At 46.1% G+C, this 16062-nt stretch overlaps 1 protein-coding gene across 4 annotated transcripts in view; it reads left to right on the plus strand.

Annotated features, from left to right (window-relative positions):
- Positions 1-16062, plus strand: part of SLCO3A1 (solute carrier organic anion transporter family member 3A1) — a 136846-nt gene that overhangs the window by 83347 nt on the left and 37437 nt on the right. For all 4 annotated transcript variants that reach the window (XR_004161071.1, XR_004161070.1, XM_010717501.2 and 1 more), the window contains exons 3-6: positions 2750-2848; positions 5786-6049; positions 13393-13557; positions 15492-15690. Coding sequence is in view for 2 of the 4 variants with exons in the window: in XM_010717501.2 (XP_010715803.1) it covers positions 2750-2848; positions 5786-6049; positions 13393-13557; positions 15492-15690 (727 nt within the window). In the remaining 2 variants the exon portion in view is untranslated. The remainder of the gene's footprint in view (positions 1-2749; positions 2849-5785; positions 6050-13392; positions 13558-15491; positions 15691-16062) is intronic.

The raw sequence follows: 16062 nt of genomic DNA on the forward strand, positions 1-16062 counted from the left end.
TGTGAATGGTAGAAACTAATTTCAAGCTAAGATGAAAGGGAAGAGGCTGGAGTACCCTATATTGGTTGCCACTTTTGTTGCTTTTAATGAGGAGTTTTGTGAGAGCCTGTGATGGAGCCAGGTTTAGACCCTGGGTCTGTTTGCTCCTGGCATTGGTGCCCTTTTGCTCTATGGCATACACCTGTATCAAGTCAGGCTGATGTAAAAGTTAGAGGGAAAGATGGGAAACAACCTAGCAAGGGCTGTTAAGCCATCCACGATTTTACTACATCTTTATCCTGGACTGGGAGAAAGGACTTCACTAGATCTTCTGTACTAAGTGTTGTCTTTGTGGTTGCATGGCCAGGCGGGTGGTGTGGGAAGTATTGTCCTTACAGTGGTGGTGATGAGCAGACATGCAGCATTTCTCAGAAGTGGAAGGATGTCTGAAGCAAATTCTAATTTGTGTCATTTCTTTCTGAGTACTGAATTCCACGTACGTGTTTAAGTACTGATATTTTATACAGATTGCCTAACAGCCCAACTCTTGTGCCAGTGCTGTGCTGAGCCTGGAGCACGGTCCAGCTCTCTCCAGGCTCTATCTATCATGATAGTCCAGGCCTTGGTTTCTTTCAAAAACTATTCAGTTTGTGGCATAAATTGTAAAACGCTTTTACTGCAACCAAAGGATTTTGTTGGAGTCTTGAAGGGGGGTGGCAAAAAGAGCATGAGGAAAATCTCTTCTTCTTGATTTTAAGACAAAAATGTAGAATGATAATCTTACTGTAAGATCTTAGATAGCAGTTTCCCTGTTCGGTGCATGCTCTATCCCACATTGCCCTCTAGTGAGGACATTTCAGAGTGTAGAAAGCCCTGGTGTGAAGGATTTTTTTCTCTGTTCTTTATCTTACCCTTGGTTCCGTACACTTTGGTTCTGTGTTTTTGCTTGTATGTGACCCTGCTTCACCACCACCACCTGCAGTGGTGGTTCTGATAAGTATTAGGACTGGTCCCTCTTGTTCTGCCTGCACCAAACAGCAACGTCACTGTGCTCCCAGGTCTCCAGAGCTGTTAAACACTTACAGAAACCATCCAGCAACAATTAGTAAGTTTTAAAAAAGAGAAAACTTACATCTGCTGCCTTTGGAGAACCAGTCATGCCTGCCTGATCCCGTCTCTATGTACACTCCATCCAACGTGCCCACACGTGCTTGACAGTAATTACACATAAATTCATAATTAATGTGCAGTTATTGAAGAAACACCTAATCTTTGCTTGCCAGACGAATAGACACGGCCATTTCTCTGCCAGATTATATCTGTTAAAACAAAATTCTTCGACTCCCAGTGACAGGATGGGTGGCCTGGGAAGCTGGGGTGAGCTGTACCGTCACCCAGCCCTTGATTCAATGGTAGACACTAATGCCACCTAGTGACAAAAAAAAGTGTGGGCAAGGTTGCCAGCCAGTAAATCTGGTTGCTCAGAGCCCCATCCGATTTGGCCTTGAAGGTCTCCAGGGATGGAACATCACTCTGCATAGTAAAAATGAAGTTATTTTTTGACCGCACCATCTTACTCTGCTTGGCTGAGCTGTCAGCAGCAGGTGTGGTTTGCATTGCGGTGGATTGGTGATCCCCTGGGAAAGTTTTGTAGCTCTGATCATTTCTGCAGCTTCTGAGAACTGCGCAGAGTTAAATTAAAGGTTTCCCGTTAAGGAACTTGAGGGCTGAGTTATCAGTGTTACGTGCCTTACGCATGCACCAAGATGCTGGGCAGCACCCACAGGGAGGTTGGAGGGAGGCGTGGATTGTATCCTTGCTGGAGAGGTAAAGCAGTCTGATGTGAACAAGCTTCTTCATGGAACATCCCTGCACCCCAAGAGCCGCTTTACTCACTGCTCAACCCAAAGCAAACAAGCAGGTTTCACTCCACACTGTTCAGAATTCCCTGTGATTTCTTCAGAAATCCATTTACAAGGCCCCTTAGGGACTTTGTGTTGTTTCTCCATCCCACGCGAAGGTGCTAAATATGTTTCTGTTGTCTAATTTACAGATGCTGTGTGTTATCTCTACTGCTTCTTTCTCTGGATTATGCTAGCATCCTCTGCCTTTCTGGCCTGGATAATTGGGAGTTGGCAGTGTGCCTGTAGCCTTTCTGTTCCAGGGCCAAAATGGGAATGAGAATAAATGCTCTAAATATTGTATCGAAGCAAGTAATTGGCTCACAAAAGCTCTGCAGGAGGAGTAAGCCTTCACGAGAGCCCTGAATAGCTGTATGTCTTGGGGAGTATTTGTTATGTGGCAAATATTGATGTATAATGGGGAGAAGGGTTTCTCAGATTTGAATGAATGCTCCTACCTGTCCAAAGGGACTTCACCCAGCAGTCTGTGACAACTCAGCATTTCATAGGTTTGCTGATCCTAGATTCTGTGAATATCCATATCTACAAGGAATTTAACTGTAGGTGGCAAAGGTAAAGATTTCCCTGTGGGTACCTCATGCTGTCCAATCAGATATCCAACCAACGCACAGTTGTCCATGCAGTCTTTCCAGCCAATAGAAATCCTTCAGCACTATCACAGCTTCCTCTGTTTTGTTCCTGAAAGTCTATGGAGAAGTGAAAAGCATTTTGGGTGCCCTTTTGTCTGAAGCATTTGACACACAGACATATCTCTGTCTATTTGGTACCCCAGTAAGACCATGCCATCTTGCAGAAGACCAGAACAACGTGAGCCAAGTACTAATTTTCTTTTTTCTCTTTCCTTGTAGGGATCCTGTTTACAATGCTGGTATTTGGACCAGCCTGTGGATTTATCTTGGGCTCCTTCTGTACCAAAATCTATGTGGATGCTGTGTTCATTGACACAAGTAAGAAAAACTGAATTTTGTTTAAAATCAAATGTTTTAATGTATCAGCATGTCAAAAACATTGTTGCTTGCAAGTATGAGCTGCTTCTCATTCCTTCTTGAGAGTCCCTTGCATGCATGGATATCACTTTTAGAGGCTTCTTGCTTTTTTTTCACCAAGATCCCAAGCTTTTTAACACTGTCCCCATAAACAACAGTTTCGTAGTGGCTGAAATTTATTCCTTTTTACTGTGAGATGAGTTTTCAGCTCTAAGAGCATGCCTGAAAACATCACTGTGTTCAAGCACTGGGTAGCACGGATGTAGTAATGTTAGAGCAGCTGTGTCCAGAGCATGGGATGAGATCTGTAGAGCTGCCATCCCCAGGACCTGGGAGTATCAGCCAGGTTCTCTGATGGAAACACACCCGTACCATGCCCAGTGCCACCTGCAAATGACCCTGTAGGCAGGCCAGTCCCACAGCATGGTAGATTTCTGCCAAAATTAATGCTAATTATTGTTCACTTTGACTCCATGTTGGGTTAAATCAAGTCGTTTGCAAATTTTGAAAGAACCAGCAAATTTTGATAGCTACCTGCGCTGTGCCTCTTTGCCATTAGAGGGCAATGCGTTACAGGCTTTTCTCCACTGCTTCCCGAGCCCTGCGGACTGCAAACCTAACGCTTCACGTTGTCACCTTTGAGGGTGTGCTCCTGTTTTATAATGTTGCTAATACATCTTCACAGGATGCAGTTGGATGGGGTTCATCCCTGCAGGGCTGAGAACCCCTTTCTTAGTCTTGTCTGTGTATGGCAGCTAGAGACGTCTAAGTAACATCACACGTGCAGGAAAGAAGTCTCTTTTTTTGATAGCCAAGACTTCCAGCTTGACCAGGTTTGGTCAAGAACCACGTGGCCTGTTTTCATTCCTTGCAAAGACACTCAGATGGTCCTCTAGGCAGAGGTGCTTGCTTGAATGTTGTTCCACGTTTGGCCATTAAAGCATAATTCAGTTCAAAATATGGACGTGCAGAGGAAGATGCTCCTTCTTCCATTAGATTAAGCTGTGGAACTCCTCACTGCAGGGCATGAAAAGTTTACAAATGAGTTCAGAAACAACTGGATGAGGTTATAGAAGAAGAAATGAAAAAGACGCTGTACCTGGTTTATAATGTCCCCAAACCACAAATTGCAAGAAGCACGAAGAATAACATCAGGAACATGTTGGCTTTATTCTTGTGCACTTTTTGGGTATCTGTAGTTGGTTCCATCCAGGCAGGGTGATGGCATAGGTGGAAAATGAATTAAGTCTGACTGTTTTTGCATAGGATCATTGCTCTGTGTTTAGAGCTCAGAAAGCCCCAGATAAATAAGGAGCTGAGGAGGAGTGCGGTGGTGGCATTAATGCTGGAGGAGCTGTGGCTCAGCAGGTTGTAGATAGGGGACAGCACTTTCCAGCTGCAGGTCCAACTGGCTTTGGCCATGATCCATCATCATCATCATGCAAAGGTTGGGGCACACATGGCCTCAGCTTGTTTTTGAATGGGAAGGAGACTCTACATTACAGCTGGAGACCAAACTGCAGAATGTGAGCCTGTCCTGCTCTCCATTTTGGACCGAAAGTGTGGGGTGCCAGGACACCCTATGGCACAGCCCTTCATGCAGCACCTGTACAGGAAGGGGGTGTGAGGAAGACCTATGTTTACGTTGGCTCTTCTTGTGGCTGTGTTCCCAGGAGCCTGAAAAGATGTGCTTTCAGGCAGGAGGAAATAACAGCAGAAAAATTCAATCCCTCCAAAAGACTTATTTTTCAAACTTTATATATATTTGAGTGCTGCACGTTAGGAAAAAAGAGTTTCCTTCTCTCTCTGCTCGAGAGACAACTTGATTGCTTCACTTGAGACAGATATGTCAGTAGCCGTGCCCAGACAGACATGGTGAACAGAGCAGCTTGTTATTGAAGCCACATGGAGCCCAGTCTCCTGGGGAGCCAACTCCCAGCACTGGTCACCCTCCACCAGTGCTTAGTGGCCGGGGCAGTGGGGTTGCTGTTGGGAATACAGCATCTGCTCTCCTGTTGCTTATTTTAATTCCCTTAAATTGACACTGGTGCTCTCTCTTTTCCTTATCTCTGCTGAATGGCAGCCAACATGATACCCTTGCCTTTTACTCTGCTTTTCTTCCTTTTCTGATGCTATCTCTACATTTCCAGGCCCATCTGCTACAGTGAATGGGTCTCATTTCCAACATTTCTTACATCTTGTAAATATTTCCCAATATTTAGGATGCTCCACATCATCACACCTGCTCATACTGCCCAAATGTCCAAAAGGATTCAGGTCAGTGAATTCAAAGCCAAGTGCTGACCTGGATGAGCTGGGATGAAGATGCAGCATCCTTGTCTGGTCTGCTTCTATTCCATGCAGTTCTTTGCATGTCAGCTGTATGTGTTTACTTTTCTTTTAGGCATTTCCCAGTCTTCATGCAGTCACAGGTCATAGGTGAGCACAAGTTTCACATCATGAAGCCCATGTCAGTACACAGTGTGTCGCAGGGTGCATCTCTTGTACACTCATCCATCAGCCATCTCCAAGCCAGCCAGCAGCTTTCAGGGAGAGCACTGAGGGTTTTTCACCTGCTTAACCCTCTGGGCCAGTGAGACCCAAAACCTCAGTGCCAGCAAAGAGGACACTTGATACGCAGCAGCATCCTAGAATTGGCAGAGCCAAAGAACTGCAGAGAAGTTCTGACTACAGGGTTTTGCAGAAACTGGAGGTGCCACCAAGACAGACAAGGCTGCTTGTACTGAAGACCTCTTGCAGGGGGAGATCTGCATGTGCTGGCAGCTCGCATGGGATGGGTGTAGGATGCTCCGTGGGGCCAACAGACCCCCAGGCTATAGGATCCCTAACTCCATCGCGTTTCCTTTATCCCACCAAAACTTCTGTTTTCTCTTGCAGGTAAGCTGGACATCACCCCAGATGACCCTCGCTGGATCGGTGCGTGGTGGGGAGGCTTTCTCCTCTGTGGTGCCTTACTCTTCTTCTCGTCCCTGCCCATGTTTGGCTTCCCGCAGTCCTTGCCCCCAAGGCCGGAGCACGCTGGGGAGAGCGAGCAGGCCATGCTTCCTGACAGGGACTACGAGAGGCCCAAGCCGAGCAACGGGGTCCTGCGGCACGCGCTGGACGCAGAGAGCAGCACAACCTGCTTCCAGCAGCTACGAGGTGATGCACTGGCTCTGCTCACGTTTTCTGTGAGAGGCAGCAGCAGGCTAACAGCTAGTTGGATTTATAATTGGGCTCTGATTTGGGCTATCTACCTTTACCGAGGAAAAAATACGAGCCTCGTATACTGAGATGTCAGTCCCTAGCTTCTAATTATCTCTGGTATTGTCCTCATTTTAAAGACAGACTTTGTTCCACTTGAAAGATTTTTCTTAAAATACAAAGCTTCAGAAATCCATGATAGTCCTGTAGAGTTGATAAAAACGAAGGGGAACACAGTCACTGCAGCAGTTTGTGAGCTTCTCTCCAGTCTGCAGTCCTGCTTCCCTCTGCCTCCCGAAACAGAGAGCCAGCAAAGGCAGACAGAAGAGATGGGGAACTCCCAGCACTGAGGAGGCAGCAGGGTCATTGCAGCCCTGGACACAACACAGCCCTTAAGAATGGGGAAGAGAGAGATACCAACCCAGAATAGCCACAAAGCATCAAGGCAGAAAATGGCTTGTAGCAGATGAGAATAGAAAATCCCGTATCACATCCTTTAGTGATGTCGATGAAGCTGGTTCTAATTAAGGTCAGCTAAAGATCCTGCATTGTGCAGGAGTGTGGGCACATATCCTTGTTCAATACACTGCAATAGAAAATCCTTCGTCTGAGAGGATGAAGAACTACCAGTTCTGTAGCACTGGTGGTTTCTTCCCACTCTCTGTCACTGTGGCAGAGCAGGTTTTGTTATTGTCTATCACATTTTGATAACCGAGGACAAAATCACTTATTCCCTGTGCAGCTGCCATAATTGGGAGTTGAATGAGTTGCGTGTGGGAAAGAAAAAGAGGCTCTAGGAAAAAAATATTTGCTCAGATATAAAAAAAAAATGCCTTGAATAGTTGATGTGGTTGTTCATTAAGGGAAGGTCAAAGATGTGAAATATGGACTTGATGAGAAAATTCAAACAGAAGGAAAGGTAAAAAGATAGATTGTTTGAAAATGTGTCAGTGGAATGATTGTTTTTATCTTCCTGTCCTCGCTGCAAGGATTTTCTCAGGTTTGGGAAATGAGAGTTTTCCGTGGTACTCCAGCTGGGTGAATCTTTGGCTTTTGTTGTGGACTCATTGGAGCTTCTGTTTCTGGCTGCTACATTTTGGCACGGGCTAGAAATTTTTGCAGGTTTTCATACAGAGGAGTAAAAGAATGTGGCATGTCCTTGCTGCGTGGAGGGGTGGCAGTTCTGCCTGTGGATGATGCAGAGCAAGCTGACTTGCACACAGAGAGGCCGCAGAGATGGGTGCCACAGCAGCTAGTGCTCATTGAAGTACGGAAATTAAAATTCCACATCCATATGCTTCAAAGTATTGGTTACATCAGGAGGCACCACAGTCTTTCACGTTAGTCTTGTCACTGCGGGTAAAGTCCGTTCGGATCAGTGAGTTCCAGAAGTCTCTTTGTAGATGGACTTTGAAGTACAATTTACATCACATCAAATAAGGCAGGGAATGACCTTTTTAGTTATGCCTTTGAGGCTGTCACAGCCGACGTGGTGTTGGTAGCTGGCATCTTCTTTCAAGTCCATTGGCACTTTTGTCTGAGTCGGAACATGGCCAGGAGTCACATTTGCCCAAGTGCCCTCTTGGAGGTGAGCAGACGTGGATGGCATGGGAGGACTAACCTCACCATCTCTGATGCGTACTGCTGAAGGTGGAGGTTTCAATCTTGCTGTGTATAAATATATATTGTTTTGCCAGCAGCTGAAAAATATATATGCGTTCCTCTGTGAGAGAGCCTCATATCCTTGATCCATTTGCTGATTGTGTAAAGTTTCCTCTGGGGAAGGTCAGACCTGTTTATTGTTTTTCCTGGGATGAAAAGGAGTGATAATTGCTTACAGAGGCTAAAAATATATATGTATGCATATCGTTGTGTCTGCTGGCCTGTCGTAGGCTTGGGATTTGTATGTGTTTGAGAAGCTGAAGAACAGAAGATGTACATGGGGTTGTGGGTGGAAGTGTTCATCAGGGTTTGTGTGGTCAATAACTCCAGCACCTGTTCTATAAGTGTTGTCTCTGCAGCTCCATCCTGGACAGGTGTGTGCTGGGCATCAGTCCATGGCTGCGTGGAGGTGTGTGGTTGTCCATCTCTTGTGCATTGTGTGGAAAGGAGAGTTTATTCTCTGGACTTTGTGTGAATGGGCTGTAGCAGCAGTGCACCCTTGGAGGGTGAACTGAGACTCCTTTTTGGCTATTAAATGGTTCTGATTTTTTTGTTTGTTTGTTTGTTTTTCAACCCTTGCAGTGACTGCTGCAAGTGAGTGGCCGTGGCAGGAGGGAAGTAGGGCAGGTCACCTGGAGATGTGCTCCCAGCTGGGACATGACTGTGAGCTGGTGTCAGGGCACATCTGGAGCATGGGAGGATGCTCAAGACACCGCAAGGTTTGCTGAGAGACAGTGAGATGGAGGGCTGGGTGAGATTCCTTGGCTTTAGCACAGGGAAAAGCTGTGACTAATTTAACAGCAACCATCTTCCCCTTTTTCACAAGGAAGGAGCAGGTTGTCTTCCAGAAAGCCTGGAGACAGCACTGGGAGGTGTTTACCATCTCCAAATGAGAGAATGAGTGCTGCACCATTTTAGGTGATTTCTATTCCAGTTAAGCAACACACGTCCATTTGGGAGCACAGGGAAGAGAAGGATTAATAGCAGGGAGAGGGTGGATAAATGCTGCCATTGATCTTTACTCATATGGCAGACTGGCAGGGTTGTTCCAGCCCAGCACTCTAAGTCTGTGAAAGCAGTCCCTGCTGCCCTGAGGGCACAGCTTTCCATTCATGCCTCTGTGCTGCCCCAGGGACCTCTGTGCTGTTGGGGCTGGAGATGACGCTCGGATCTGGCAGGGCACCTGTGCCCTCTGCTCGTGTCTGCCCAGCATCTGCCCTCTGCCTTGTGCTAACACGCCGCCTCTAATGCACCACCTGCTCCAGGACGTGCTTGGAAATACACTGACAGAATCAGTTTTTTGCAGGAAAATATCCATCTCTTTGAATCTGAATGGTCAATTCTGCTGAAATTCGCTTTCAAACTGCTTCCTTGGCTTTTTCTTTAACCCTTCTGAAACATTCCGCTCTAAATGCATTTTGTTTTCGAATTATTTAAGCTAGAAACGTATTGCATCTGTCTAGAGAGATGAAAAAATGTAAAAAGATTGAAATTGATATGGAATCCTTCAGCTTTGGAGCGAGAAATTCATTCACAAGGAATTAAAGGAAAACCTACAGTGGAATTAAATGAATTTTGAAACTACAAATTCCCTTGATTTGGAAACATTTTGGTTTCCACCCAGCTTCATTTCCAAGAGTGTAGGAGGGCTGAGATGTACAGCTGACAGCTGTCTTGTCTTCTGTTCGGATCCTTCCTGCTCTGTGCACCAATCTGCTGACTACCCAGGGGGAGAGCTGCTCTGCATGCTGGGTTTCTCTCCCCAGAAGTGCCCCCTGGTAGTGCTGGGCCAGGAGCTCCCAGCTGTGTGGGGGTCCCAAGCCGTGGAATGCCTGTATTCCTCAGGGAGAGCTCATAGGATTGCATGAGATTAGCAGCTAACAAAATTAGCTCTAAATTCACAGCTTTAATGAATCTGAGAATGTCACAGGTGCTTCAAGTCCTGTCTCTCAAGAAGCATATTTGACACGAGTGTCATCCTTTTCCTTCATACCATCTGTGATATTAATTTTGCCCAAACCTCATGGACTTTGGTATATTAAACTCACCTGAGTTATCTCTAGTGCCTTTTGTCCTATTCCATCTTCTCTATTATAGGGGCTGCCTCTTTCCAGCAGGTATTTCCTTCTTGCTGCCTGCACTATTTTCTTTATCCCATATTCCTCAAGCAAGGTGCAGATCTTGCCTTTTGTTTCCTATTCAAATCCGACGCGTGCTGCCTGCATTGCTGTTAGAAAGGAGTATTTTGGTTCAGTGCTAAATTTTGCCTTCCCCTCATCGCACTGTCCTAGGTGGACTGGGCTCTAAAGCTCCCACTAATTTATTACCTCTCTTTCTGTGTTCCTCATCTTTACTGCAAATTGAAAACATGTCTCTGTAGGGTGCTCCAACTGGAAAAAGGGGCCTTGGTGATTGTAATGCTCCAAACAATTCATTTCAAGCACCAACATGATGATTATAGTTTGTCGTTTCTGGAGAGTAGTTAAACCTCATGTAATGAGGTTGCCAATTATTCCCTGTACTCCCCGATGTTTAGTGACAAATTAAAGCTACTTGGTGTACAGAAGTGCATTTGCTTGTTGAGCCCACGGTCTTTCATCCTCAACAGGAGAGGATGCTTGGGGCCTCCACAGCCAACGTTTGGCCTGGCTGTTGCTTAGGGTGTTAGAGGGTGGGAGAGATTAGCAGGGGTGGCAGAGAGCTGTGGGACATCTTCCTTGATCCCTTCCGACCTGAGTGGTTGGAATGGTTGATCCTATGATCAAATCCCGTAAATGGAAAGTTTGAAGCGTTGGGCATAGATGCTTCGGTGGAGAAAAGAGGATGAGATTCTACTTCTTGGTGTGTCCTCCAATGGGAATCACTTTTGTATAGCATGTTGGGTGCATTGGGATGAGGATGTTATGTTAAATGAGCTGGTCCTTCTGACTAACCTAGAATCTAGGGTCATCTAATCCAACTTTCATCTCACCCCACCATGCCCACTGACCAGGGCCCTCGGTGCCCCATCCCCACAGTTCTGGAGCACCTCCAGAGATGGTGACTCCACCACCTCCCTGGGCAGCTGTGCCAGTGCCCAACCACTCTTTATGAGAAGAAATTTTTCCGAATAAGCAACTATGGAGGGTGAGTCTTTCTGTGCCTTGTCTTGATACAGCTTGTGCATTCTCGAAGAAGCCTCTTGAGACTATTTTAAATCCTAAAGTCCTTTCTCTTATCCCATTTGGTGAGTGGACTTCAGCATCAGATTTATAACAACGTTTTGGAGCTGCAAAGCAGGCAGCTAACCTTTTGGGCTAGAGCACACGTCCAAGTTCTGATTGAGTCAGCAAGGCTCAGGGTAACATTTATCATGACTTTGGCTCCAGGGGAGAAGCTGTTGTGCTGGGGCTTTCCTGACCCCCTTCAGACATTTTCCATTCCCTCTTCTCACCAGGCACCATATGCCAGGCAGCTGAAAGCACGTCGCTTCAGTCTATTGAGAGAATTTTAAACTTCACTGCTGACTTTTAATCTTGTTCCCAGAGGTATTTCACCCCAAGAACTGAGACAGATAAGGCAGCAGCAGGTGTCAAATGAATCATCGTAACGGGTGGCAGTAGCAAGATGAAAGGATATTCATTTCTTTGGGGAGCCTCTTGTCATTTTCCTTAGAAAATAAAGGGAATGAGCTGGCCCGTGCTGAGCGATGGTGGAAGCTGTCGGGCGTTGCCTGCTTTGCCTTTGCACTCTTTGTGCTGGGTTTTGTATCACACCCTCCGGTGGGAACGGAGCCCTGTTGCAGGATAGGTTGGCCAGACTGTGGAGTAAGGATGGATTTGGACTTTGTAATGCATGGTGATTTGGTACCAGCCTTGCCACCTTCAGCAATAAATGTCCACCGTCTTGAACTCCCTCCTGCAGAAGTCAGTCTGTCATTGTTCTTATTTGGTGGATGAAGTTACAAATACACCTCTGCGTCTTAACATTTGAATTGGCACAGAGCTGCATCTCAAGGAATCCATTAATCTTGTACAAATTGAACTCCAGAGGCACAAAAGGCAGTAATGCCTTAAATATGGCTTTCCAATCTCAGCTCTGCCAAGTCCACCTTCGCCTTTTTTTTCCCCTTCTTTTCCTGGCAAGATGGGAAGGTCTGTAGGTGGCCACCAAAGAACTGAAGGAGGCAGCAGGTGGTTCCTGAGATCTATCCATGTCTGAATCACCATGGCTTCTCCCTCTCTGTCTCTTTTTATTTTTATTTTTATAGTCCCATTCTACTAAAAAATCCTATGCCTCCTGCACCTTCATTATGTTCAGCAAATCCTCAGGAAGCAAGAATTTTATACAGCACGAAAAAAACATTTATGCTGTAAAGGGAGTAGAAGCTGTGGAGTGGCCCCTTCCAAAAAGGTTAGATCAAACCTAATTATAACCTTTTTTTTTCCCCCAAAGAAAGAACCGTGGGGACCCAAGCAGAGCCTTGACAAAGAGCCATGCATTTGCTTGCTGAGGCCAACGCAATTAGATTTTGCACCAAAAAAAAAAGCCCTAGGGGAAAACAGAAGCCACACCAGAGAAATCTGTCATCTGCTAGACCCTTGTACGCCAGAGGGGGGTGGGAAATGGATTTTCAAAATGCAAATAGGGGCCCATCGAGGCTTCACTCCACTTCAGCAGGGTAATTTTCAAACTTAATGATTTTCACATTTAATTCAGGAAGAAATTAGTCATCAGGTATTGAGACAAAGCAAGGCTTTCTCCTGTACTGGGATGTTTTCCTCTTCAAGCTGTGTTATCTCTGCAATAATTAAAATGTTCGCTGAAGTAGAAAATGTGCTATCTGATTCATTAGCCAGATTTCCCTTTGTAAGGTAACTTGTGTTTGCTTATCGGAAATAGAGACGGGCTTGGAGAAGAGGACTCTGGGCACTAATGATACAGGAGGGAGGAGCAAGGGATCATGAAACTAAAGCAGGTGTGTGTTACACAGCAAAGGGCTCAGCGTGTCCCCTGCTACCGTTGCAGCTACTGAAGCTGGTGGGGTTCATGCAGAAGGTGCTGTTGATCTGCTCAAGGTCAGGCATATGGGAGCGTGCAGCCTAATGTGCCTAATATCCCTTATGGCCACGAGTCACCAGGCTAAAAAGGAGAATTTCAGCTTGCACCCAAATGTGCTGCAAGACGCCCCTCGGCAAGCAAGGCAGTGTTATGGGAGAATTAAAAAATAAAGCGAATTTGGATGGAAGGAAAAGGAAGGGCCAAATGTGAGCTTGCACTGCTTGTGTCTGAAAGCTTGAAATAATGTGTGGTGCTCATCAACTGGCTCAGTGTTGTTCATGGGTAGCAGATGGGGAGAGGAGAAGGGAAAAGAATGCTGGGTTTTGCTGGACGTCTCTGTGGAGGAAACAAACTGGAAAGCATTGATCCCTCAGAATTTCAACATAAACTGTATAACATTTAATGTATGACAGGTGACTTCTTTGGCACCTCCTGTTATCTGGCTCTTCCGTTGGTACTTCATTCTGGTGTTGCCACTTTTCAATCAGCTTGTCTGTGTGTAATGCAAATATAGTTTTAGTACCATGTGTTTTGTTCTATGGAGAGCGCCTTGAGCAGAGCCTACACAGTAACACATCTCCCTTTTCCCTCTCTTCTAGTGATCCCCAAAGTAACAAAGCACTTGCTCTCCAATCCCGTCTTCACTTGCATCATCCTGGCGGCCTGCATGGAGATAGCTGTGGTGGCAGGCTTTGCTGCCTTCCTGGGGAAGTACCTGGAGCAGCAGTTCAACCTCACCACCTCATCTGCCAACCAGCTGCTGGGTGAGTAACCATGGCACTGCTGAAGCTCCAGCATCCAGAGGCACTGAAAAGTGTTCAGCATGGCTGCTGGCTGCAGCCAAGCTCTCTGATAAGGCTGTCCAAAAGGTGACTTGCCCAACACCCAGAGACATGATGTCTTTGAAGTATCCAGAAATGCAATGTATAGCATGAATGTTGATGTATAGCAGAAATCCCAACCCACTTGGGCCGTTTGGTTGCCTAAGAACACAACTGCTTGTCAGGCTACAGGGCCACCCATCTAACTATTTCTTTCCTGGTTTGGGTATCCCAGATTTCTCCAGCCAATGTCCATTTGGTTTAGGAAGCCAAGTTTCTCCTGCTAGTCCCTCCTTTTCCCTTGTACTGGAAATGACAGGACTGTAGTCAGCAGCTTGAATAGCCAAGCTCATGCACTTTGGTTGTCTTTTCAATTCCCCTTCTCTCTGAGCACACTATACTGCTGCTGTTTTCCATGTACTCTGTTCTCCTCAACATTCATTTGTCCTCTGTCAGGATACTGATGCATATGTAGGATCTTCATTTATTTTTTCCTGCTGCTCATTTCCAAGCAGTCTAGTGATTTGTTTATGACATCCGTTCTCTCAGCAGCACTCATTTAAAATATCTGCAAGTTGGTTTGGGGTTATCTGTAAATACAGATCACCAGATGGGCATCTGGCAGCGACCTCTCGAAAACTGGGACGTCATGAAATGGATGGGTCTTAATATCAAAATAAAAAACTTGCAAGCTGCTCTCCTGACAGTTACTTATTTTCCCATTGAATGTTGATATCTTTTGGTTTTGGCCCGGTTTTCCAAAATAAACAATCCCTTGCCATCAATGTTGCCTTCACCAGTGACACAGAGGTCTCAAATATGTTGGACTCTTCTGTCCTTCCTGAAAATTAAGGGCTTGGCAAAGGAAGGCAGCTTCGCTGTTGACCCAGTGATAGAAGGAAAACCACTGTTTGATGGAGGATGCCTGGCCAGCCAGCGTGTGTACAGCTGGCTGGTCTGTAGAGTGGGAATTGCCGTGAGCCAGAGCACGTCCTGCCTCTGACCCAGCAGGGGGAAGGCCGACTTTGATACTTCCACTGTCCTCAAAACAACTTGTTTAATTTAGGCAGCATTGCTGCCAGATTTCCCAGGTGGCGTTTGTAGGAGTCCATAAATGCCAGGATTTGGATGCGCTTCTGTGCTCAGCTTGGGTAGGTAAGGTTTGGAGCGTAACTGGCAGCAAAGGGATTAAATTGAACCCAGACAAGTTTAGTGTGATAATGTTTTTCTGTGCCTGAAAAGTGAGTCACTTCTGGCAGTGATTTTGCATCTTATGGTTTAAGAAGCTTCTATAAGGGAGGTTTAATATTTTCTAATGCAACTATTGCCTAATCTCTGAAAATCAGAGTACTTTGAAGTATACCAAGCAGGGTTCATCCAAAGTCTCTAGGCACTTCAGAATATTCTTGACTTTTCTGGCTGCCAGTTGTCACAGGAAGCAATAGAGATGCTTCTGGTTGGGTTAGGATAGGCCAATCTCAGCAATTTTGCCATCCCCTTACGGTATGGATGAAAACTGAAAGAAGATCCTGGTTCCTCTGTGCAAGGCAGAATATCCATTTGGATGCATTCCTCTCTGCTGGGCAGCCCCAGTTTACCCTAAAATGAGTCTGGAGAGAGCAGCATAGATTTAATTGTGCAGTGCTTGAGACATGGATAGGAGTAAAGCGGTGGTGGGCGAGTTGCTCTGCCAGTTCAGACAGGATCTAACACTGCCAGGTATCACACCCTCTGTGGTTTGGGATTTATTGATTTAACAAGAAGAATATTCCAAGAACAAATCCCAGTTTGTTGCTACTCCAGTTGATGATGATTAGAATGTTTCACCATGTAATAGTGCTGTTCCAGCTGTTCCAGCTGATTTTTTCCTCTTGCAGGGATGACAGCAATCCCATGTGCATGTCTGGGCATATTCCTGGGCGGCCTTTTGGTGAAGAAGCTCAGCCTTTCTGCTCTGGGAGCCATCAGGATGGCCATGCTGGTGAACCTGGTGTCCACAGCTTGCTACGTGTCATTCCTGTTCCTGGGATGTGACACAGGACCTGTGGCAGGGGTTACTGTTCCCTATGGAAACAAGTAAGTCCCCATAGTTCCAAGGTCTCCCCTCCAGCCAGCCAGCAAAAGGCAGATCTCACTCAGCCTTGCCAACAGGAATGCCATGTTATTGTCCTCCATGAGCAGCCTTCAGGCAGTGCTGGCTCACAAGCAACCATATGAAGCAAGCAGCTTAATTAGAGCCATGTCAAACAGTGCTCTCACTCTGAGGGCTTTCATACCACACATCTCTGTGAGAGCTGTGTGCCTATAGCTGGCAAATGAGCTTTACTGAAAGCATCCAAATTGAATCTAAAGGTGCCAGACCCGATTGTGAACCCATGACCACCTCTGTACCGTTGGGTCCACTGCACCATCTGGTTTCTCCTGGCATCAAGGGGCACACACTACTTC

The sequence above is a fragment of the Meleagris gallopavo genome, chromosome 12 (assembly GCF_000146605.3).
Source record: "Meleagris gallopavo isolate NT-WF06-2002-E0010 breed Aviagen turkey brand Nicholas breeding stock chromosome 12, Turkey_5.1, whole genome shotgun sequence".
NCBI classification, from domain to species: domain Eukaryota; kingdom Metazoa; phylum Chordata; class Aves; order Galliformes; family Phasianidae; genus Meleagris; species Meleagris gallopavo.